Consider the following 25,228-nt stretch of genomic DNA (forward strand, 5'->3'; position numbering starts at 1 on the left):
AAAGACTAGAGAATCAGGTGCTGTACAGACCAGTCTGAAAGGCCACCTGGGGGGTGGAGTCAGGGCATAGTGTCTCCATGATGCATGCTGGTATTCCAACCCTTGTCTCTAGAGTCATAACCCAGCATTCAAATCACTACACTGCAATAGTTTCCCTTATATAAAATGGCAAACACAAAGTTTGCTTTTTGGAATTTTTTGTTGGGAGGGGTATTTTCAAGTTGTGGATGCAGAATCTGTGGGCACAGTGTTGACTGTAAATCATGGAATCATAGAATCGTAGAGTTGGAAGAGACCCCTGTCATGTGGGAACTCACAATCAAATAACTTCTGACAGATGACCATCCAGCCTCTGTTTAAAGATATCCAAAGAAGAAGACTCCACCACACTCCAAGGAAGTGTGTTCCACTGTCGAACAGCCCTTACTGTCAGGAAGTTCCTCCTAATGTTGAGGTGGAATCTCTTTTCCTGTAGTTTGAATCCATTGTTCCGGGTCCTGTTCTCTGGAGCAGAAGAAAATAAGCTTGCTCCCTCCTCAATATGACACTCCTTCAAATATTTATAAAGGTTATCATATCACATCTTAACTGTCTCTTCTCCAGGTTAAACATACCCAGCTCCCTAAGTCTCTCCTCATAAGGCATAGTTCTCAGACCCTTCACCATTTGTCACCCTCCTCTGGACACACTCCAGCTTGCCAACATCCTTTTTGAATTGTGGTACCCAGAAGTGGACATAGTATTCCGGGTGAGGCCTGGCCAAAACAGAATAGAGTGGGACTATTACTTCCCTTGATCTATACTTCTATTGATGCAGTCTAGAATCACATTGGCCTTTTTAGCTGCTGCATCACACTGTTGACTCATGTTCAACCTGTGGTCTACTAGGACTCCTAGGCGCTTTACAGACCGCCCAAAAGGGCAGTCTGCCGGCATCAGTGTTTGCTGCACCAGGGAACTGCAGCGGACAAACCGTGTGATTCCTTGGCGCAGCAAAAAGAACCCACAAAAAGTGGGTTATTTTTGCAGTGTGGTAATGATGCTGCAAGATGCTAATGGTGCACTTGCGGTGTCATTTCCACGCTGTGACGTGTGGATGCTAAGCGTCCGCTATGTCAAAATGGTGGTGCCCATGTAGAATGGGCACTGCCATTTTGTACGTGATCGGCACGTACTAGGGTTAGGGCGTCCAGAAAGGACACCCTTTCGTAACCCTAGTACGTGTCGAGCACGTACTATTGGCGCATCTGGAACGCACCCTAGAACCCTTTCACATGTAATCATGGTAAGCCAGGTGTCCCCCATTCTATATCTGTGCATTTTATTTTTTCTTCCTAAGTGCACTACCTTGCATTTCTTCCTGCTGAAATTTATTTTGTTAGTTTTGGTCCAACTTTAAATACCTCAAGGGATGCCACAAAAAGGAGGTTGCTGGTTTGTTCTCTGTTGCCCCAGAAGATAGAACTAGGTCTAATGGTTTTAAGTGACAAGAGGATAGTTTTTGAATGACCATTACAAGGAACTTCTTGATAATAAGAGTGGTTGGCAATGGAACCAATTGCCTGGAGAGGTGGTGGGGTCTACTTCTCTGGATGTCTTAAAAAAAGAGACTGGATAGCTACCTGCTGGGGATGCACTATCTGGTGATCCTGCATTGAGCAAGGGGTTTGAACTGATGGCCTACAGGGACCCTTCCAGGTCTATGATTCTATCATTGTATGCATCACTCTTCCATTTCCCCTAGACAGTAGGTGCAATATATTAGACATAGGTGGACAAGAGGAGAAACCCTCTTCCTCACTTTTTTTCCCTGTTGCTGGGATAATGGTAATAGCATCCTCATTTCCAAGGTGATAAGGAAAGACAGAATTAATGTCAAATAGGCTGTGAATGGGGGGCTGATCCAGTTTAGAGTCTGATTCAGCAATTTGGATTGTGCTGCAAACTGCTCCAAATTGACTCAACCAGAGCTGGAGTGCAGACACAGTTCCTGATTTAGGAATCAAGATCAAACTTCTCCCATTTTTTAAATGATTATTGAGAATCTAAAGGGCTATGATTTTTCTGTTTCTATGGTGGACCCTAACAAGGGAATTAATTCTGCCATGTTGCAGTGAGGTTGTTACAGGGATTTTGTGCTAGTTGGCTTTAAAGTTCCATTTTAAAATTCTACATCTTGATGAATGTGGAAGTGTCTTTATGTATTCTGTGTTTCCTGTTTTAGCAAATGAACAAGGCTGTATCTGTCTTTTGTGACCAATCCACAGATTCAAAATGGTTTTTATTGAGTGATTCTAAAAAACAAACACCAGCCCAAAATCACCGAATAATTGGTGTGTTTGTGTGAAAAACAATTGTAGCTAGAAGAACAGACCCAAGCCCCAAACAAATAAGCAGTTGAATATTTTGTTAAAAGTAATTCCTTTAACACCCTTCCTTTTGCCCTCCAACTGGAAAAATCTCCCCCCCCCTTTTTTTTTTAAAGGCAAGTATTCTTTGATTTTACAAAATAACTAGCCATTTATATTCATTCATTCATTCAATATATTTCCTTTCTCCCAAAATGCCAGGTTTTAAGGCTAAGAAAAATGCTCCCCGGTTCACAAACACATGTACACACACAGTTCTAAAATGGTTAAATTAAATTAATTTTAAGATAATAGAGAAAAAGCCAAATATACATGGCATGCACAAGTAACTTCAGAAGAAAAGGGTGAGGGAAAGAAATCCCATACTTTCTTTAATTCACAACTAACAAGTAACACATACATGTGAACAATTCTGACCAGTCTTCTTAAATCTGTCTCCACATAGCTTTGAGCAGATCATAGACTAAATAATGGAGAAAAATGAAAAGCAAGAATATATAACTTTAGTGACAACACACAGAAATGCTCCCCACAAATGCTGTGACCGGAACTGACAGAACCCCCCCCCCCCCCGATGTAACACTTACCACAGACTGGAAGCTACAACTATAATTCTATGTATTCCAACTCCTTTCCATCACACCACATTGTGAAACTGTGATGCCTGTTACTCTAGAGTCACTTGGAAAGCACCAGAGTGCTTCAGGGCACTGGAAACCTCTCTGGGATCCATTTGGCTTGAAACAATTTGATCTGGACCCATTCTGCTTCAGGCAGATCTGTTGTGGAATTTGATTTTTGGCTGAATCATGTGTGCTGCCTTAATTTCAAATATATTTATTGTAGTACATTTAATCAGTCACTCATTTTAACTGACAATTAAATTTTAAGATGAAGTGGGAACCATTGTGAAAGGAGAATTCTAATTCTATGGCAAACACAGATACTGCTAACAATATTATAGTGGGGAGCTCAGTCATGGGCTAGGACACTAGAAGACCAGGGTTCAAATTCCTGCTTAGCATGGAAGCCTCCTGGGTGACGTTGGGCAAGCCATATTCTCAGAGGAGGCATTCAAAGGGATCTTTTAGCACCTTTGAAACTAACTGAAAGAAAGAAGCTGGTAGCAGGAGCTTTTGTAGACTTGAGCCTGCTTTCTGTGATGCATGAACTGGAATGAAGGGCTGAGGGACAGACCTATACAAGCAGACTGTGTATGAGAATAGCAACAGAAATGCAAAGCTTTTTGGATATGGAGATGAGGAGACAAGTTCAGTTTTCTGAAGTCAAAGGCTTTAATGGCTGGCATTAATGGCCAACTTTGCTAACTTTAAGGGTTTCTTATTTCCTGTTGAAGTTGTCCAGATGCTTGTGGATTTCAGTGGCTTCCCAGTGCATTCTGACCTGATAGTTGTTGGCATGGTCCAGAATGTCAGTGTTTTCAAACAGCATTTCAACAGCAATAATAGAACTTCATTCTCTGAAGTGACCAGTTGCTTGGAACAATTATCTGCTCATAGCAACTTTCTTTTAAAAAGCAAAACCAGTGACAAATTGCTAGCTCTAAAAGTGTTTAGATAACTAAAGATACATTTATAAACTTTGGAGTGCTCATTAAAAAGGAGTTTTAAACACTTTCAAACTTTCTCTTCTTCACTACTTGTTCTAACAGGCCAGTGAGATGTTTGATTAAAGGAAAGGATAGTTAATTAAAAAAACTATACCATAAAAATGACTTCAGATGTCATACAGATGATTAGTGAAATACAGTGTTCCACCTTGATGGTAACTATGGTTACATTTGCTAAAGCACAAGCTAATATAACGTACACTAATGGTGAAGGCATTTGAATTCAATTGGACTTTTCCTTGGGAAAGTGGATTTAGGATTCAAACTTGTTATGCAAAGCCATTTTTTAAGTTATATTAGATAAAATGCTTGCTAGAAAATATTTAACATCACTACACAATGTAGCAATGTCACTTGTATAATTAGAAAACAATGGAAGTTGGGGTACTACTACTTACTATTAGCAGGATAGAATTTTGAGATTGCAGTTACGTCTCCTCACCCTGATAATTGACTATTGAGTCTTATAGAACTATCTGTCCAGACTAATAGCACCCAGATGCTATTTTTGTGATATCATTGTAGTTTCATAGCATTTCAGTGGGATGACCTGGAAGAAAGATTCACTTTTACATAATACCATATGATAATTCTTAACACTGCAGTCAGTATTGAATGCAGTCTTTGAAAACTAAATTTAAAAATTAATGCAAAGAGAAACAAAAAAGCAGAGGACTCTCACTGCAGGCTAGTCCAAGACAGCGGTAAATGAACTCTTAAGCAACAAAGATCTCACTTTCATGTCAGATTTGCTGAAATAAATGAGGTTTGAAGAATATGGAAAATTTAATTATAAGAGTCCATAACTATCTTTTTGGATTTCCATTCAGACTTCAATTGTCAGATGAATTAATCTCTACTCTAAAAGTATGAGGGAATATTACTGATGATGCCTTCCTGCTTTTTAAGTAGGGAAAAAAAGCATATATTCTTGTGATTAGGGTTTACATTTTTGTAAGTCCAGCTTCCTCATTCTTGGTTTCCTTTTCTTGCCAGTGCATTTGTCAGGAGCAAAACGTTTGGCAAGTTGGACCTAAATTCAATAAAAAGCATAATTTGCTTAAAGGTCACAAATGTAGTTTGTGTCAGTGGTGAACTTTGGAGGACCTCCTAGGCTTAGAGCATTTTCAGAGTTTGTTTTCCTCCTGAAGTCAGCCCTCTAAGGCAAATGTGATATCTATAAAATCTCCCATCTCTTTACCTTAGAAATTATCTGTTTTCCTGTCACTGTTGGTTTCAGTTCAGAATTAACATTGATGGGCTTACAGACTTACTAAGGTGGGTTGTTTTCCTGTTTGTACTACCACATTTTATTTATTTATTTATTTACTTTTAATGTCATCTTCCAGTATTGGACCCAGGGTGGTTAACTGGAAGTGCAGGACCCAAAAAGTCTTGGAAGGAGGCAAACATTTATCTTCTCCTTAAAATAACTTTTTTTTTGCTAGTTTCATTGGTATTAGGTACCATCTGTGTAACATTTTGCAATAATTTTCTTTCATATCATTACATAGGGTAAATTTTACATTCTTATTCCACAACCTTTCCCATTGTTCAAGTTGAATTGGCTGACCAATATATTGCACCCATTTTATTGTGCATTATTATACTGTTTCTTGGTCTGTATCTCTTTTTAATAATACTGTACAGTGTGCCCTTCCCTTATGCAAGGGACCTATTCTGGATCCCCCTGCATAAGGGGAAATCCACATATGCTTGTGCCCCATTAAAATCAATGGGGTGCATGCTCATGGCTCGGGGCAGTGTGCACACCATGGGCATGCACGTCATTACCTCAAATGGTGCATGGCTTCCGCATAAGCTGGAAGCTGTGTATAGTGTGCCCACATATGGCGTGGGTGCACTGTATATATATATAGGCACTTTATATACAATTCAATCTTTTCTTACAGTCAATAGACCCAGCAAGCCATGCTATAATTTAAAACTATATAAAACAGTAAGGTTACATGTAACTTAAAACCATATAAAATAGAGAGGTTACATCAAAGATACAGGAAGTTTACATAAAATTAAATTATCAGATTGGGTTACAACACTGGAGACTATTTTTGGTTATATAATGATAGATCTAGGATATTTTGCCTGGCCCCTTTTTGATAATTCAATCTCTAATTTTAACAACTAAAGACAAAAAAATTGCAACAGATAAGGTAATATCCATGCATTTGTCTTGCAACAGCATTTTGATATAAAATATTTCAGAATATCCTGGTTATATGGTTATCTCTTGTAAATAGTATGGTGTCCAATTTTCTGTGTTATCTTTCAGTACCTTCTAGTTTAATATCTATTTTTGGTCTTTCATATAATTGTCTATATATAAACCATTGAGAATTCACTCCTTTAGTCATCAATTCTTCTCTTGAATTTAATCTAGGTTTAGACTGCTAATACAGTAGTAAATCTTTGTAGTTGAGCCATATACCTTCTACTATTCTTTCTCCTTTCAAAAACAATTCATGGGGGTGGGGGTGGTGCACATCTGGCATCTACCTATAAAATGTGCTTTTATATTTGATCCAAATCCCATTCTTCCCATTAAGGATAGTTTCAGATTACTCCATCTCCTCAAGTCATTTTTGTGACATTCCGGGTTTTTGGAAATTGTTATCAAATAATTCCAAATTATTCTTTGTTAATTTCACTCCTAAATACTTCACTTTGCATTGAACTTGACAAAACTAAAGCATAAATGTGGTCAAATTATCTACTCTACTGACCTTTTTCTAAGCCAATTGCTGTTTTCACACCATTTAGAAATGAGATTGCTAGAGCATAGGTAACTGTGGCCAGATTGTCTTCAGGTAAGATCACAGTTAGTGTGTAAAGGGTATTAAGTGTAATAAGAAGGAAGCTGATAAAACCAATTCAACCAATTCAAATCACAGAGATCACTTAAGCCCCCAAACTGTAGCAGCTTGTGGAGAGAGGTGGTGAATCTGCTCCAGGGTTTAGTCTGAGCTTTAATAGAACTGGTCCAGATGCCGAACCTTTTATGCTGGTAGTTTTGGCCTTTTAGAGTTCTATCACCTGAAGCAGATCCTGCAACTCAATGACATGGAAGCTACTAGTCACTACTGCCTCTGACACTGCTGGATTTAAGCAGAGACGGGGTGGCCATCTGTTGGGGATGCTTTGATTGAGAGTTCCTGCATGGCAGGGGGTTGGACTGGATGGCCCTTGCGGTCTCTTCCAACTCTATGATTCTATGATTCTATGGATCAAATGCAAAACTTAATCCTCGAAGCGTAATGCAACCCCACCTAAAAGACTCTGAACACCAATCACTTGCGTAGAGAAACCACTGAATAGTAATATTCCTGTCTTGTCTGGGATGAGGCTGTGTTTCTTCTGTTCATTATCACACCAAACTCCATTTGATATTTGGGTTAGGACAGCCCTAGATCTGCACTAGTATGGGGAAGCCTGGATTATCCCAGACCCAGAGCTGCCCCAGCCCTACTCCATTGTAAAGGTCCTCCATTCTGACGCTGGGCGGATTATCACACATGTGTTCCACTAAACTGTTGCAACTGTGAGTGACTCTGCTTTGAGGTCTGAACAAGGTACCCAGCTTCAGTTACATGGCTGGATCCACATTCTGACCTCAGAGTGAATGACCCATGGTAGTGGCAGCTGCATTGGGCAGCCGAGCAGGACATGTTTTAAGCAGCCAGCAGATGTTGGAGTGGAGGGCTCCAGATCTTTCTGGAAGATCCAGAGAAACTGGTGAGTTATTTAAATCTGTGTTAAGGGTGTTTTACCCTGGTCTTGGTGCTGAATGGGCTGGCTGTCATCCGGTCTGTTTGCACTGTGTGGTTTGAGCTGTGTGGTGCCTGGTCTCCCTGCTGAGAAGGCAGGGGTTGAGGTGGGATGGGGTGAATGCTATATTTGGACCATGCAGATGGGGCCCTAGACTGACCTTTTTCTGATGAGAAAGAGGGATAAAACTGATGATCATCCACAATTACAATGAAACCTCAAGTCAGATGTCCAGATGACTTTTCCATGTGATTTCCTGTAGATGTTAAGCAACATATGAGAAGGAATATTGGTTAGAAACAGAATAAGGTAGTAAATTTGTTGTCCTAGCAACAGTAACTTCAGAACAGATTTTCAACAGGGGGAGGTATTTGAGTTGGCCAGTAAACTGTATAGATTGGATCCACAGCAATCTCAGCTCCTCAGAGTTACAGAATGCTGATTATGAATATGGAATGAGGGAGCTTTGGGGATTCTGGAAGGAGAGGATCTGGCAGCAGAATCTGCTTCAGGCTTTTGAGGCTTTTGTGAAATATTTTGCCTTTCTTCTGAAGCACTGAGCAGTAGGATACATGTCGCCCACAGCAGGGAAGGATAGATTTGAGATCACTACAGAATAATAATTGTTGGTTGGATTCCTGCCGAGAATCATGACATTATCACACTTGAAATAATAACCAGCCATGCTCCTCCACTTATGGAATGGCATTATCTTTAGTGTCAGACTGTATGTAACACTTTACAATTCTAATGTTAAATCTTGATTACATCAAGACTTGAATTTTCTCTAATTAAAATAATGTACAATAAAAATAATGTAATTGGTTTACAGAAGCATACTGAAGCAACAAATCTCATTATGACAGTATTTCATTTGTATGTCACAAGATGCTTATATGTTTAGTGGTAGAACTAAAAAATAAACATTCAAAAATTAGATCAAGTTTGATTTAAGAAGTACCTATTTGTATCATATAGTGGAGGGGCAAAGCATTCTGCAAAGCTGTTAATCCATCCTGCTGCTACTCCTCTCACTTTTGCTCTACTACCTCTTTAGTGGGAGAAGTTCTAGAAGAATCAGTCTTCTGTTTTGGTGGGACAACGAGAAGCAGTAGGTACTTTCCAGCTCCCCTTGAAGGACAGTTTTGATAAGGTTCCGGTAAGCCTGTAATTTGGCTGATTTGGCTTTCACACGCTTGAGTCACAGCAAACAGTTTGGTGTGGGCTGAAAGGAAATCAGGCAGAGACTGTTTTGGTAAATACCCAGAGGCATCTTAATTGGGAAGCATCAATATTAAAAGTACCTCTCTAGGTTCTCAGGTCTCAAGACGCTGGCTGAAGTCTCAGGAAACTGCTGTGCTTCTCCAGATGTCTAGGTAGAGTGACAATCTGAGAATGAATAGAAGTGAGAATATTTGATTTCTGTTCATGAGATGGCAGGGTTGGTCTGTCAGGACCATGTGGCACACTTGGCCTGGAAATGACATGGATGTGGCCACTAGGTGGAACTGGAATAGCGGTAATCACAGTTCAAGTGGCAGGTGTGCATGAGTCAGCATTTGGGAGCTGTGCATCATGGGACATCTGATGCAAGATGCACAGCTGGTGAAGTCAGTCAAGAGGTGCATCATGGGAAATGATATGATGCAACCTGCCCTGGCAATGAAACCAGCAAGGTTTCATTGGTGGCAAGACACCACATGACCTCACACAAGACCACCTATAAAAGGGAGAAGGTGATTATCTTCGTTGTTGTGGTAGGTGACTGGTGAAGCACTTTGTCTGTATATAGAGCTGTGAGTATCCAGACAGCTGTTTGGTACTCTGTGTGATTGTGTATATAGTTTGGAACAAGTGAATTAAAGCCCTCTTCTTTGAGTGAGAGCCTTGCTGTCCAGCAGTGTTTATTTCTGCAAGCCAGGAGCTCAAGGCTGAATCCTGCATGGGAGGAATTTTCCCTTTTCTGCCTGAAGCCTTTGCAGACATCTCTCCAAGAGCCTCTCATGGCATCCTGCCTGCGTGGATCAACTCTGCATGTGGTTGTAGTGGACACAGCATGTCTCTCTACGCCCCAACATGGTCATCATGTAGCTTCCCCAGATGTTGTTGGACTACAGGTTCTAGCATTCTGGAGGCAGGCAAAGTCTTATTTTGTTTTGTTTTGACAGGCCTTTGGGAATAAACTGCTGATGGGGAAAAGCTTTCACTAAGATATTACACTGTCTGTATTTGTTGTCATTGCCCTTTTTAGTGTGTATGTTTCCAATTTACTTTTAATTTTTTTTACAGTTTAATTATATTTTAACTTTGACATGTCTCAATGATGTGGAATTTTAGCTTGCTTTCACTTTGTAAATTGCCTTGAGTCCCAGGGCTGGGTGGGGGATATATATATATATATATATATATATATATATATATATATATATATAATGTACTAGCATCCATAACCAATGGATGGTGATGAATTATCAGAGTTGCACTCCAATATCATCTAGAGAGGACCATTTGATTCCCAACCCTGCTTTAAAGGTCGGGCATCCATCAATACCCATTCCCACCCAATGTACGTCATTCTGGGCTCTCTGGGGCTAATTATAATTATATTACAAACTCAGTCACAATTAAAATTCATTTTGAATACTGCCAAATTGTATAGTAAAACTGAGCCCCTACCCAACATCCTAAATGTTTCATGCATCCAGTGAAATGCAAATGCAGCAGGACTTGATTGTAGGACTCTTCATATGCTGCTGAGTGATATTGCAGCCTTGGATCCACACCTAAAAGCCCTAAATCAGTGATGGTGAACCTTTTAGAGACCGAGTGCCCAAACTGTAACCCAAACCCCACTTATTTCTAGCGAAGTGCCAACTCCCTCTGAATTTCCAATAACAAACTCTCGCAAACTCTGTACTGGGGTGATGGTACACGTGCCCACAGAGAGGGCTCTGAGTGCCACCTGTGGCACGTGTGCCATAGGTTCGCCACCACTGCCCTAAATAAAACATGTGCTTACACCCATTTTGTATGTTTTATTAGAAATTCCACTGTAAAGAATTTACCCTTTTGCCCCTCATGAATTTATAAATGAAAATCATCCTACTTACAAGGTAGAAAGGCCCTACTCCTTATCCATGGCAGTTGCAGCTCATCTCCTTTCCAGCTCTCTCTCTCTTTCTGAACTCCCCTGTGTCTCGTTGGTGAGAGCACCATATTGTGGGAGGACAGGGAGGGAGATGGCCTTCTCTGGTGGTGGATCCCCAGTTATGGAAAATCTTCTCCTTGGGGGTTTGATTGGTACCAGTGCTGGTGTCATTCTTGAACCAAGTCAAAACAAAGCTTTTTATTAATGTCTTTGGGGCGTAATGGACCCCACTCCCCAATTTTGACATGTGTTATGGTTGACATTATTTTAAATTGTTTTAATTAGTTTTAAGTTGTCTGGTTTTAATGGATAAGTGATTTAATACATTTTTAATCTTGTAAACATTATTGTGATTTTAATTTTTTTTTAAATTGATGTTCTTGTAAAATTCCCTGTGATCTTCAGATATCAGAAGGGGTATAAATATTTAAGTAAGTAAGTAAATGAACTAGTAAGAACAGTCCTTTCTTTAGGGCTTCCCCACACACTGGACCAAACCTACAATTCATAGGGATTCAGTGTGATCACTTAGCTATGCTCTCTCAGGTAACCAGGTGAACACTAGTTTCGCTGTTCTCTGATTCAATGTGTAGTTGTTTGTACTTCATTTGTGAAAGGTCAGTGCACCAAAAAGCCAGGGGAAGGGAGTGGGCTGGGCAGGTGAACTGTGCTATTTGGTGAGGCAAGAAGTCAAGTGTCACAGTTGGACTTTGAGCCCATGCAGCAGCAACACAAATGACTGGGCAGAAAAAATAATTCCGGAGGGCTAGCGATGAGACATCTACAAGTCAAGCAATTTGTATTGAGGATCAGGGCACAAGAGATGAAATCCAAGTGGAAATGGTGGTAACTTTTGCATTTACTGGATACATTTTGGAACCTGTTGAAAAAAATTCTCTTCCCTTTCTCTCAGCTCTGGATTATTACCTGGTTTCCCCAAATTATGGGCCTATTTACCAGAAATACCCTCATGTCTGTTTTGACAATCAGCTCACCCAAAAGCAGTTCTGTTTCACCTCTGAATTCTCACGTGCCCCATTTCTGTGATATCCCTAGGAGTGTGCCCCTTATCTCAGTGTTTCCCCACACCGAAATCTCACAGTACATACTTTCCATTTGTACTGATTTGGCAGGTACAGTCCTAATTAATCCTCTTTTGTTCCTCTTTTTCTTCTATTTTTAAAATGGCCCAGTTTCTCTCTTCTTTGCCCTCAGCTTACTACAATTGCTGCAAACTATGTTCAAAATGCAAAAGCAATTTGTACTCAATATGGTCAGTAGAGGGAGAGAAGAGGAGGGGGAGGAATCCTACTCTTTCCAGTGGGCTCAAGCAATAGCAAACTGCTGCAACCCTCTCTAATCTTCCACATTTCCATCTTGAGCATACACCAGTGGCATCCCTAGGGTTGGTGTCACGCAGTGCGGACTCATGGGGTCACCACCCTCATTGATCTCCTCCCATTTGACATTATATAGAATCCTTAGTATTGCTTTTTTGCACTAATATTACTCGTAAATCATAATTTCCATATACCACTGAATGTAATGCTAATAGTTATGACATAAACAACTAGTAAAATTAAAACTATACCTTCAAATTACAATATCATATGCATAACCTAAATGTATTTACATATACATAGTGAAGATTTGGTTAAAATGTAATGTTTGTAAAGAAAATTTTAAAAGAACATTTTTAAAAACAATTTCATTAAATTTTTTTATTTTATTTTTCATTTTAAAAAATTCTGGGTCCCCTCCTTTCTTCTCCCACTGAGGTTTACTTCACTCCCACCATCTCTTAAAGCATTTTAAAGAGATACAGGCAAATGCCACAATGTTTCTGTCACAAAATACAGGTGTTTGAGCAGAAGTGGTGTAACCCTCCCCCTTAGGGTGTTACCTGGTGTGGTCCAGACACCCTGCTCCCCCCCCCCCCCGTGATGCCACTGCCACACATGATGTTGCTTGGCTGTATGTGCCCCAGTTTTAGTCCGCAAAAGGTTTGAAGGTATGCAGAGCAAGAATCTGCTGACCTGGTAACCATCTCTCATAGCTGTCAGAAGCATGAAGGAAGGCTGAAAGCCTTGGATTATGGCAATGTTCTTGCATAGGGCTGATCAAATTGTGAAGAGAGGAGATAGGAAGTTGCCAGAGATTTTCATGGCACACCTTTGAAGCTCAGCAGGCAAAGAAAAGCAGGGATCATTAGATGAATGTGAGAGTAGTGATGGCAGTGAGTCTTTATTGTGCCTTTGTATAATTAAAATTGACCAGATAGAAAACCATAGGATAAGTGTTATAATTTGATTTTAATACTTTAAAGCTAAATTCCTTTGCACATGTACCATTGGGTAAACACCACTAATCACAGTGGAGTCTGTTTCTGAGGAAATGTGCACATCTGGCATTGTATACCAATTATCTAATGAATGATCAAAGATCTTTTCAGCATCTAAAATATCACTGCTCATTTTTCCTTTGATATTTTTGCTGCATTTAAAACATCGATTGGTCTCCATTTATTATTATTTTTCTATAATAAATCCCTTCTGGTAATATACTGAATATATTTATAGATTACTCATCTCACCTCTTAGCCAGCTGCAATCCATATGTTTAAGTCTTGATTGAGTAATTTATTTATCATCATAGAAGAGACTAACTTGAACAGTTCATAACTGAAGTACAGCAGAGAGGTTAATAATGAGTGGTTAAAGTACGGCGCTTCCTGTTCCACTCCCAGAGGAGTCTGGGAGTGGTAGTCCTGGTCCCACGAGGGCAGGACAAAGCGCTGCCGCCATGGCGGGCCCCTTCGCCACTTGCTCTCGCCACGGTGAGAGCCACCACCGCAGCCACCACCTCCACTGCAACCCGACCAGCCCGGTGAGTCAGGTGGTCATCTTTGTTTGACAAGATAAGTATATCAGATTTTGAGGGGAAAAACTATAGGTTAAATTTTAACCATTAACAGTCTAAAGTTTTTTGTTTTGTTTTGTTTTTGTACTGATGCTTATAGACATGTCAAGGCTAGAAAAAGCTTACTATTTTAATATATCCCCCCCCCCTCTAGTTCTATAGTCACGGTAACTTTTACAAGCACAATATTTACATGCTTTAAACTCAGCAAAGAGTTATTTCATTTGTATGCTATTCAAACCTATCTCTTCAGTAGAACTGGATTGCATATCATTTTGCCTTTTTTGCTTTGCTCCAAAACTGAAAAGAATAATGGTGGCTATTCCACATTATTTGATGGGTGACACTGCATTTTGAATATATCTTTTTTTTTTTGAAGGAGAACACAAATAGTCTACTCTTAAATTGTTTATCTCATTCAAATATTACAATGGAATCAGCAATGAATTATTGTTTCAGCAACAATTTATGTCAACTTCTATTTGATTTATAACAACTCTGGTCAAGCATCAACCTTACAGCAGTAGAAACATGCAACAGGAGTACTTGCAGCAGTAACCCAGTGGTAAAATGCCAGTGTGAATATACCCTCTTTTAAACTCATCATGTTCATTGGTCTGTATCCTGTGACAGACAAACAATATACTGAATGCGATTAAGTAAGAGTGAATTATGTAATATATGATTACAGCTGTGAGATTTCTGTACAGACAGAAATGGAAGGACAAAATGACCCCAACACAGGATGATTGGATACTGAAATTGAATGATTTGGTAGAGATGGATAAATTGGCTGTTTTAATCAGAGAGGAATCCCTTAGTAGTTTTAAGAAATATTGGGAACCAGTAAGTGTTTTCTTACAGATCTAAAGGGGAAATGTTCAGTAATTGGATTTGAAGATTAGAAAGATTAATCAACAGTAGAAATTTAAGATAAGGGATGGTCAATAGAGGAAATTAGATATCATATCATATATAATCATTAGTTGAAAAATAGGAAATTACAGTTACCATTTCCCGCTTTTTAATTTTGTCAGTTTAGTAGCGTCTTCGTAATTTTATGTTTATCTATGTTTTGTATGTATTTTTGTTCAATTTATTTCTGTTATGTGTCGCTTTATAGTATGGAAAATTTCTTCTTATAAAAATATTTTGAAAAAGAAAAAAGAAAATCTACTAAGTGCAAAATTACAGTGGAGAAGTAGTTGCAATTCATTAAGATTCTATAAAGAGTTCCAAACCATAGATTTCATTGAAGCATACCTTCAAATGTGTCACTAGGTTGACACATGTAGGGTCTTTTCCTCTTCTAACAGGTTTATCTTTTATACATATGGATACAAAGCTGAAAAAATTGTAATATATGGTAATGAAATACCAAATGTACAGCCTTTGTGACAGTGACATTAGAACTTGGAGTTTGCAGAATAAAGCACAGTAAGCATTCCCAATTGTCCTAATATGGCAAAAATACATGTAGTGGAACTGGAAACTACAGAATATATTATAGAACAATATCTGGCTTACCAAAATTAAATTGGGTTTTTGTATCTTCCAACTGTCACACGTTGGCAGGGACAATTCTAATTAAATCTGTTGTCATCTGTTTCAGATGCTTGTAAAATGTCCTAGTTTTACTTCTGTGGGCATGGAGCAAGTTGTGAGAGACACAAGGGAGTTAGCAATCCAGAAGAGCAGCAGTGAAAATTCAGATGATTGCAATTAATTTCGAAGCAATTTGGCAGTCTTAACTCAACAGGGCAGAGAGGAGAGGTGGTGACAGAATCTTGCCCTTATCAGTAGCTTCAGGCAATAGAAAACTGCTGCAGCTTCTTCTAGTTTGTGTATTCTTCCTCATTAATAATTTTTTTCCCCATCTTGACCACACTCTGATGTTGCTTAGCCACACATGCCCTGGTTGGGGTTTTCCCTGACACTTAGGACTGGAGAAGACAGGTGTGAAAGTGTAGCCCTAGTCCACTCCAGCCACAAATGGGTCAGGACCCTGCTTACTGCATGGCCTGCTCCCAAAGGGGCCCATAGCAGTAGGACCCATTCTGCACCAGTAGGTGCTGGATTATCCCAGCTCCTTTTTGCTCCAGTCCAAAGAACCGGAGCATGGCTTCAGTGCAGCTTCAGGCCACTTTGGAGACAAGTTTTGTCTGAACGCCACGCCTCCAAAGTGGCTGGAAGTTGCTTCATTTGCTCTGTCTGTTCCAGGCCTTAGTCTAAAAGCTGAACACAATCCTTTCCTTCTCTTTCATGCTAGACCTCTTACTTTTTCTAGTGTTCTCATCCTTATTACCCATTGCAGGTGAAAAAGTTGCGAGAAAAATTTTTTTCAAAACACAGAGAAATGTCCTTGTGTTTGAGGGCTGCAAACATTTTTCATTTATTTTATTGATTAGTCCTTATTAGAATCTCCATTAGATTTAATTACTACAGAAACACTTCCCTCTGCAATGTTGTCCTTTATCTTTCTTCATCCCACACTTGTTATTGCTGATGTTGCTATTTTTTGCTAAAGTTCATTTAGGCAGTTGAAATGCCATGGTGATTAAACACAAGAGCATGTTGCCAGGTGCCAAGATGGATTGGTTTGAACAATTTTCGCCTTTTGCTTGAACTGAAGTAGCCTTCTGCTGATGCTACGATAACAGCCAGAATTGCAATGACTTTAGAATAGCAACAACATACCTATAGACATGTCCATGGCATTTTATAAGCAGATCCACAGCAAATAGGTTTAAATAACTGTGCATTCAGAAGGAGATGATAATAATAATAATAATAATAATAATAATAATAATAATAATAATATTTATTTATATCCTGCTCCATCTGCACTTAGGCAATCAGAGCGGCTTACAGCATTAAAAATTATACAAATCATATCCCCCAACCCCCCTCCCTTAAAATAGAATTAAACATATTACACTTTAAAATATGTTAAAAGATAAATAGCAATTTAAATAGTAGATAAAAACAGACAACAATAGACGAACAGCAAACGGGATTGATCCATTACTTTCTCTCTTTGGTGGCCAGGTGTCTATTCAGGAAAGATGAGGTTTTGTGAAGTACAACATCTCACATGGTAATACTTATTAAATAATAGCTTTTCTAAAATGTTTGTACTGTTGATGCAGTTCAGAGGAAAACTGAGGGCATGCCCATTAAAATCAATAGGAAATTAATAAAGAGCCAAATTCCCTGCTTTAGATATGTGTTTCTGCTGTGTCCACATGCAAATAGTTATGATCCAGGTGTACTGACATTTTATTTACACCTGCTTTTCTTCCAGTTTCTGCAGCTGCAGTTCCCTGCCAGGCCACTGAGCCATTTATGAAAAATCTTGTGCAAGTTCATAATTGGTTTGTTGATTTGGTGGCAGTGGCGGTGGTATGCCTGCTCAAGCAGAAACTGATGAACAGCGATGGTGTGTACACACATTAACACTGAAAATTACATGTGTTCAATGGCCTCCCACAATAATATTTAGATTCCTGCTAGTGAGAACCATCTAGTTATGCCCTGAATGAAAATGGAAACATTCCTTCTGAATAATATACCTTCTCTGATCTCAACTTCCATAAGCCCACTGTTGTCTAATTTGAAATACTTCTTAGAATGGAGACTTAAAATCCTGTAATAAATATGTGTAATATAACCTCATTCTCTTATTTGTTTGATGCAATTCCTTTCAACTGTTTATTGTAAATCAGAAAGTAGTTGTAAGGTTTCCTTTCTTCTCAAATAGCAGATTGTGTGTATTTTGTGGCATGTTGAAATTAAACATGTTTTCAACATATCTAGCATTTCTCTAGTTGGTTGTTCTATGCCTTCAAGTCATTCTTGTTGACTTAGCACGGCAGAATTTGTTCAGAGGGGGTTGTTTTTTGAAGCTATTCTGAGGCTGAGAGTGTGTGATTTCCCTGGGATCATCATGTGGGTTTCCATGGGTGAGCAAAAATTCGAACCCTAGTCCCTCAGTGTCCTAGTCCAACATTCAAATTCTTCAAGATTCTGTCATTATAGAATGATTCAAAAATATGTAGAAACTTTACTGTGCATTTAGTACTGTAATTATGCTAGAATATCTTTTGACAGTAAGATGCCTGTGTAGTATTGGTCATATACTTCAAGTGTGGCTCACTGGACTTGGGAAGGGGTATATTTTGCCACATGTGTTTTGGATGCTATAATCTGTTTGCTAGTTTTTTTTTTTTTTTTGACACCAGGAACCACTAGATGCCCCAATAATTTTTTACATGGCTGAAAAGAAGGGTACAGCTCTTGCTCAGAGTCTCAGGCTCACTGACTACCATATTTTGTTATGTCTGCTTACCATTATCCTTACTGTCAGGCTTATATGAAACATCTGAGGTAGTGAGGAAAGCATGTCAGTCTACACAAGAAAGGGCATTGCTTTCTTGGACATCTCCCTGGAAGAGAGTCACTTGTTACTGCAACTGATTATTCCCCCCCCCTTGCTGTTCTCTTTGTAGACTACTACCTCACTTCTTACAGCTAAGTGCAGACTAAATTGTATAAAACCAGTCAACAACTTGTAACCATTTAATGCCATCTCACTGACGTTTTGCTATATTGTGCATGTATAGTTATAGATAATGACACAGCCATGTATCTGACTACAAAGCTAACATGACATAATTTCTTCCTTTATGTGAGTAGAGTTTTTCAAATATTTTAGCATTTCTTTCTTTTGACCTTTCCTTCTTTCCCCCCTTACTATTATAGGATGAATCATCCATGTTCTTCCAATTTGGCCCATCAATAGAACAACAAGCTTCTGTCATGCTCAATATCATGGAGGAATATGACTGGTACATCTTCTCCATTGTCACTACCTACTTTCCTGGCTATCAGGACTTTGTCAACAAGATCCGCAGCACTATTGAGAACAGCTTTGTGGGCTGGGAGCTAGAAGAAGTACTTCTGCTGGACATGTCTTTGGATGATGGGGACTCAAAGATCCAGAATCAGCTCAAGAAACTCCAGAGTCCTGTCATCCTCCTTTACTGTACTAAGGAAGAAGCCACCTATATCTTTGAGGTGGCTAACTCTGTGGGTCTGACTGGGTATGATTACACATGGATTGTGCCCAGTTTGGTGGCTGGAGATACAGACACGGTGCCCTCTGAATTCCCAACTGGACTTATTTCTGTGTCGTATGATGAATGGGACTATGGTCTTCGTGACAGGGTGAAGGACGGAATAGCCATAATAACCACGGCCGCCTCTGACATGCTATCTGAGCACAGCTTCATTCCTGAGCCTAAGAGTAGTTGCTACAACACACAGGACAAGAGGATCTACCAATCCAACATGTTAAATAGGTAAGGGAAATAAATATACGTAATAAGGTGCTGGTCAATCAATGTTGTGAACGTGTTTTCTACAGAATACATATTAGAAAGAAAACTTCCAGCTAGATCTCATTTATTTCATCATCTGCTGTTTTTATTTTGCTTGATTTCTTTTGAACAAATGCAAGAATACTTTGTACAGTCCTGCAGAATTAGCAACAGCTAGATAAATATAAACTAATCCACCAATATGGAAACCAAGAGAAAACAGAAGTGGGCAACAGGTTCATATTAGCAATGGCTGTATACATATATAAGAATGAATGATCTTTTGTTACTTATGTGCTACTTTCAGTATTTTCTGCAAATGATTTGATAACCAAAGATATGAACTGAAGGCCATTATTAAGCTCTAGCAAAGAGTAGGTGCTATATGGGGCTTTAATGAGTAGATCTCTAAATAGCATGTTCCTAGGAACAGCCAATGTTTTGCAAGACAGCTGGGTGGAGGAACATTTTCTCCAGAATCAAAAGCTGAGAGAGGAAACAATATTATACCAGGCAAGCTAAGAAGAACATCTAGTTGTGGGGAGGCAGAGACAAGAGCTAGACTTTTTCAAAGCAAATATGGTGATTCAGTAGCAGAAACCACCAAAAACATTGCTGGTAAGATAAAACTCTCCTAGGGCAAGTGTGACAAGGTGTGTGGTGGAGATTCAAGCGCCAGAAACACAAGAAGAAACTTCTATATTTTTGTAAAGGGAGTCAGGATCTAAGTGGGGTCCCCCCCCCAACCCAAAGCAGCAAACAAATGTTTCCATGCTTGAATGTTCACAGAGACATACCTAATATGGCTTGACAGGAAAGGAATTGGGCAACGATCAGTACAATTGTTTGTTGCTTGCAATATGGCCCGTGCATTGGCTGTGTCACAATGTTGACATGTACAGTACCCATAGCTTCCAGGAAGCACGTTGGTGGATTTATTTTCTCATTTGTGTTTTCAAGATTTTGGCCTAAACAATAAAGCTAGGAGTGTTAGCCTGTAAATATTTGCCTATAACAATGATGGGCAAAGTACAGCCTTTGGGCTGTATGCAGCCCTAGGTTGGTTTTTGTGGTTCCCCCTCCCCACCGGATGCTCTGGACTGTGTTTTTTCCCCAACAATAAGAGTGATTGCCTCTCCTAGAAGCCACTAGGATACTCTTAGGGTGGTACCTCTTTTTAAGTGGCTGCAGGGTCTGCTATACCATTTAACATCAAATATAGTGGTTCCTCCACATTTGCTGGTGTTAGGGGCTCAAAACCCTTGGGAAATGGTAAAACCACGATTAAAAAAAACATTATTTTTCCCCTGAGGAAAAACCACATTGGATTATTACTCTGGGAAGCTAGGGCTTCATCTTTATTGCAGAAATAATCCAGTTTGACACCACTTTAACTGTCATGGCCTTCCATGGCCCAGAAAATTAGTCCCTGAATTGCTTAAAATGCCCACTTTGGTCTGCAGAATCACTGAGATATTTATATTGTATTGATAGTAGAAAACAGAACAGTTTTCTCATGGAAGCAGGTGTTAAATGGCAGTATGAAAACAACAAACAGTAATATGTTGGATCAAAGACAGTTAATGTGCCTTGCCTTTATGTTCTGACAAGTTACTATTTCTTCTGTATGGCATTTCTTTTCTTTCTTTTTTGGGTAATACAAACTCCTCCATCTATTTACTATTACATTTTTGTCAGTATATCGTGTATCTTCCATAATCTTCTGCATGACATTTCTGTTGTTCATATAATTGTTTATCTTATAGAAAATCATAGGAAGTACCTGTTCATCAAGAATTCAGTTTGTATGATGGGAACAACAATTTTTAGATTGCATTTTGAGGGCCCGACTACTACAGTATTAGATATTGGCATTGGCATACCACCCAACAGTTTTGTCTGTCTGCCTGTAGGTCTTTTTACCCCCAACCCTGGAAAAATATCTATAGCAAGCATGAAATGTCACACACATGTACTGCCACCTTAGAGCAGTAACAGAATAATAAGAAAAAATGATAATGTTATTGCATTTTTCCTGCCCCTACGAAAAGCAGCCAATGAAGTACAGTGAAAGCAGTGAAACTTAGCATGCAGTTACTTTATGCTGACTTTATTTATTCTTCAGTGTTCTTATTTATTTATTCTTCAGTCTTACGTGAGTGAAAGGAGGAAAAGATCTGTGGCTGGTGCTTTACGAAGCAGATACGTATACAGTGTAACTTTTGGTTCTTGTCTAAGCAAGAGCAACAGCAACAGCAAGAGATCCAGAGCTGGCAGTGCAAAAAGATAGCTGTCAACACTATAAACTCCTAGGCAAATCTAGTTATGTGTGAGACTGTGTCTCGATTGCAGATAAGCTATCACAGCTGAAAAAAGAGCATATAAGCAATATATCCTTAGAGCTGCTGGCAGGATATCTCTGTGAGTGGCCCTTGTTCCTGAAAGTTATTTTTCCTGCCCACTTTTGACATTATTCAAGGTATTTTGTAAAACATGTCTTTTTCAAGGTTGTGCTGAAAGCAAAGAAATAAGAGAGCTCTGTGAAGTGCCTGGCTTTTCGTAATTATATTCATGAACTAGATGTTTGCAATTCAGAATATGTGCCCCATAGCTGTTATATTTAGCAAGTTGTGTGTGTGGTGGTGGGGAGCAAATGCTGAGATCCGAAAAACAAATATCATGCTTATCCAAACATTTTGGTGCATCCATCATGATTTTTTAAATAAAATAAAATAAAACAAAATGGTCAGGCTAGTGGGACAGAGGATAGGCAGGACTGCCATCCTTTTGGCATATAGAACCAGGCTTGTGCCATTCCTAGTTGGACTGACTTGTGGTAGTCAGAGATAAAAAATTGAAGAGAAGCACCATTTATAGATTATTCCATATCAGGATTTTCTGTAGCTACATATAAATTTGAGGTTGTAAATGCAGTGTTGTTATTACATAGTTCCTCATCAGCCTTGGGCTACTGCTATGGAATTGGTCGTATTTAGATTTCTTCTGTATGCAGGGCAATATCCATTATGTCTTTGGTTTTTTTCCCTAATTTTCCTAATGAGTCTTATACTGATTAGTTTTAATAATGATCTTACATTTAGCCTTAGGGAGCACATACAAGTTTATGACATTCCAGTAAATTCATTGGAAATGCACAGATTTTCCAAATAGGTGTGGTATGAAGTTGTTGTTGTATCTCTTAAAAATCAGTTGCCATAAATTATTGTGTCTGTTTGTTTCACACTACATGTGTGCAATTCATTACTGATTATATCATGGATACAATTTAATTGGCATATTGGTAGTACTCTCACAACCAGCTAGCTCTTTCCCATTTAAAAAAATTATTGCTCTTTGGGAGAAGACAAATTGTGCAGTTCCTACAGTAGAGATGTTATCACAAGAAAAAAAGGAAAAAAATTACTAATCATAACAGATTGATTAGGAATTGTGCTTTTATGTATTGTCTGAAAACACTCATTAAAGGGAAGTTAAATCTTCCTTGCTAGACCAAGATTAGGCAACATATAGCTTATGTGACATATGTGCATTCCCAGATGTTTTTGTCACACCTCTTGGCTCCCCAGTGTCCTACCAGCTCCCTGTTGGTGGCTTCATGTGTGCCTTGTTTATAAGTTCATAGACCTGGAAATGCAATTCTGCTTTTAAAGAAAGTGTATGGACCGTATGAACTTGGTTTTAAAGGGAATTGGGGGGGGGGGGGGGGAGGATAACCATTACATTACAAAATTTGTTATAAAACAGATGGCAACCCCCCCCCCCCCAATTCTCCTCTTTGAAACAAGATCCATGTCCCACAGTGGTTTCAGAGTTGGGTAATACAGTCCGTCCTCGCCTTACGGATCCCCCCACATAAGGCGAATTCCGCCTATGCTCGAGCCCCATTGGAAACAATGGGGCTCATGCGTGGCGGCGCAGCGGCGCGGGTGCGCGTGGGGCACAACGGGCGCGCCCCCATTCAATTGAATGGGATGCGCTGCCCCTTCTGCCCTGTGCGCGCCCCGCGGCTTGAGCGCGTATGCTCAAGGCCGCGTATGGCGCGCTCTCGTATGGCGTGCCCGCGTATGGCGCGGGCGCACTGTATAGTTCTATAAGTCTTGGAATTCTCTCCCCCCCCCAACACATATGATAATGTACCCTTTTCTGGGTTCTGTGTGGCCAACTGTAATTAAATATTGCAAATACAATTGCACTTTCAGTATATATATTTAACAAGGATAAAAACAAATTACACATTAAATTTGACACATATACACTGTGTCAAAATTTCCATGCATCCAGTGAGGTGCCACTATAGGACTTGATTGCAGGGCTCGTGAGCCTGTGCTGCAACATTTGTAAAGCCCCAATATTTTTTTTTTAAAAAAACATCCCAAAACAAGAAGAAAAATAAAATAGAAGCATATTGTTGTTGTTACTGTTAACTGCCCTTGAGGTTGCCCTGACTCATGGCCACCTAGTGGATGAGACATCTCCAAGCCATGCTGTCCCACACTGTTTGAACTAAGGTACATGAATTCTTTTATTTCAATTGCCTTATTGCATAGGTTGAATGTATATAGGTTCTTCACAGTCATAATTTTTATTATCTTTATGTTCAGCATAAAGCCTACCTCTACACTTTCTTCTTTGACTTTCTTTGTTAATTGTTCCAAGTCTGTGATATTTTCTGCTAGTAGTATGGTGTCATCTGCATATTTTAGATTGTTAACATTCCTTCCTCCTACTTTTACTCCATCTTTTCCTGAGTCTAAGCCTGCTCTTTATATGATATTTTCTGCAAACAGGTTGACCGGATAGGGTGATAGAATGCAGCCTTGCCTGACCCAGAGTGGGATCCAAGAAGGAAATCAATCAATTTAACAGAAGAAAATAAATTAAAATTTACCCATGCAATTTCTTTAAAAAACATCACAATTAAAACAGTATACGATTATTTTTAAAAATACAAAAAATAAAAAATAATTAAAATACATAATTAAAATACATACATCAGTAATAAAAACCTTCCTTGATACAGTTACACAGTGAGCCTGTGATGGGGATAGGATTGAGAGAAAGCCTTTCCCTGAAGATCCTAGAGTTCTTGCAGGTTCATGCGGACCCAAATTGTAATCCCAGACATGTTCAGGTGTATTTTTTCTGGGACTCCAAATCTCTGCAGTGGTGGGAATGGTTTTTGAGCATGTGAGATAATAGATCAAGCTTCCATTATCTGATACCTAGATTCATATCAGTTGAGCTTCCTACCCAGTTTTGAGCGTGAAACTGCTTGGTTTTGGGAGTGAAACTGCACCAGCATGATTGACAAACTACTTCAGAACCTCAACAGGGATGGTATATATGCTGTCATCCTTCAGCCTGCAAGGAAGTGAACAGGCTTAGTGAACAGGCTCCATCAGGGCTAGCCTGAAGAAAGAGAGCCCTCCCTCCAGTCCATCTGCTTTGGTCCAGGCCTCAGAGGGAGAGAAGAACCACTGGACCTCATCCCCTTTCCCACCACCATTCCCTTCTCCTTTTGTGTCATGCCTTTTAGATTGTAAGCCTGAGGGCAGGGAACCGTCTAATTATAAATAAAAATTGTAAGCCACTCTGATAACCTTTAAGGCTGAAGGGCGGCGTATAAATATCATAATACACACACACACACCTGTAGTCTGGCTAGACCTGTCAGTGGGTTTCAATAGCTCTGTGTTTTGTTGGCTCTCATCCTACTTGGAAGGCAGATTCTAGAAGGAGTTGTGGAAAAACTGTTTTTCTCCTTGGCATTTGGACTCCCTCAGGGTTTTAACTAGTCCTTCTCTAATTCTATGTAACATGTCTATGAAACCAGTGACAGTAACTGTTCAGAGGTTTAGCATGCAGTGTCACCAATGTATTAACAAATTCTACTTTCCTTTCTATCTGATTCCAGTAAGAGTTCTTAACTATTATTTGATGTCTGTGATGGCCTGACTATGAACTACTTATCTGGGAC

At 39.4% G+C, this 25,228-nt stretch overlaps 1 protein-coding gene across 1 annotated transcript in view; it reads left to right on the plus strand.

Moving 5' to 3' along the window:
- The window catches only part of GRIN2B (glutamate ionotropic receptor NMDA type subunit 2B), a 327,364-nt gene that overhangs the window by 127,279 nt on the left and 174,857 nt on the right, over positions 1-25,228 (plus strand). The window contains exon 3 of the mRNA XM_089523788.1: positions 18,614-19,212. Within this exon, the coding sequence (XP_089379914.1) occupies positions 18,614-19,212 (599 nt within the window). The remainder of the gene's footprint in view (positions 1-18,613; positions 19,213-25,228) is intronic.

The sequence above is a fragment of the Sceloporus occidentalis genome, unplaced genomic scaffold (assembly GCF_023333645.1).
Source record: "Sceloporus occidentalis isolate IW3139 unplaced genomic scaffold, rSceOcc1.0.p SCAF_5, whole genome shotgun sequence".
NCBI lineage: Eukaryota > Metazoa > Chordata > Lepidosauria > Squamata > Phrynosomatidae > Sceloporus > Sceloporus occidentalis.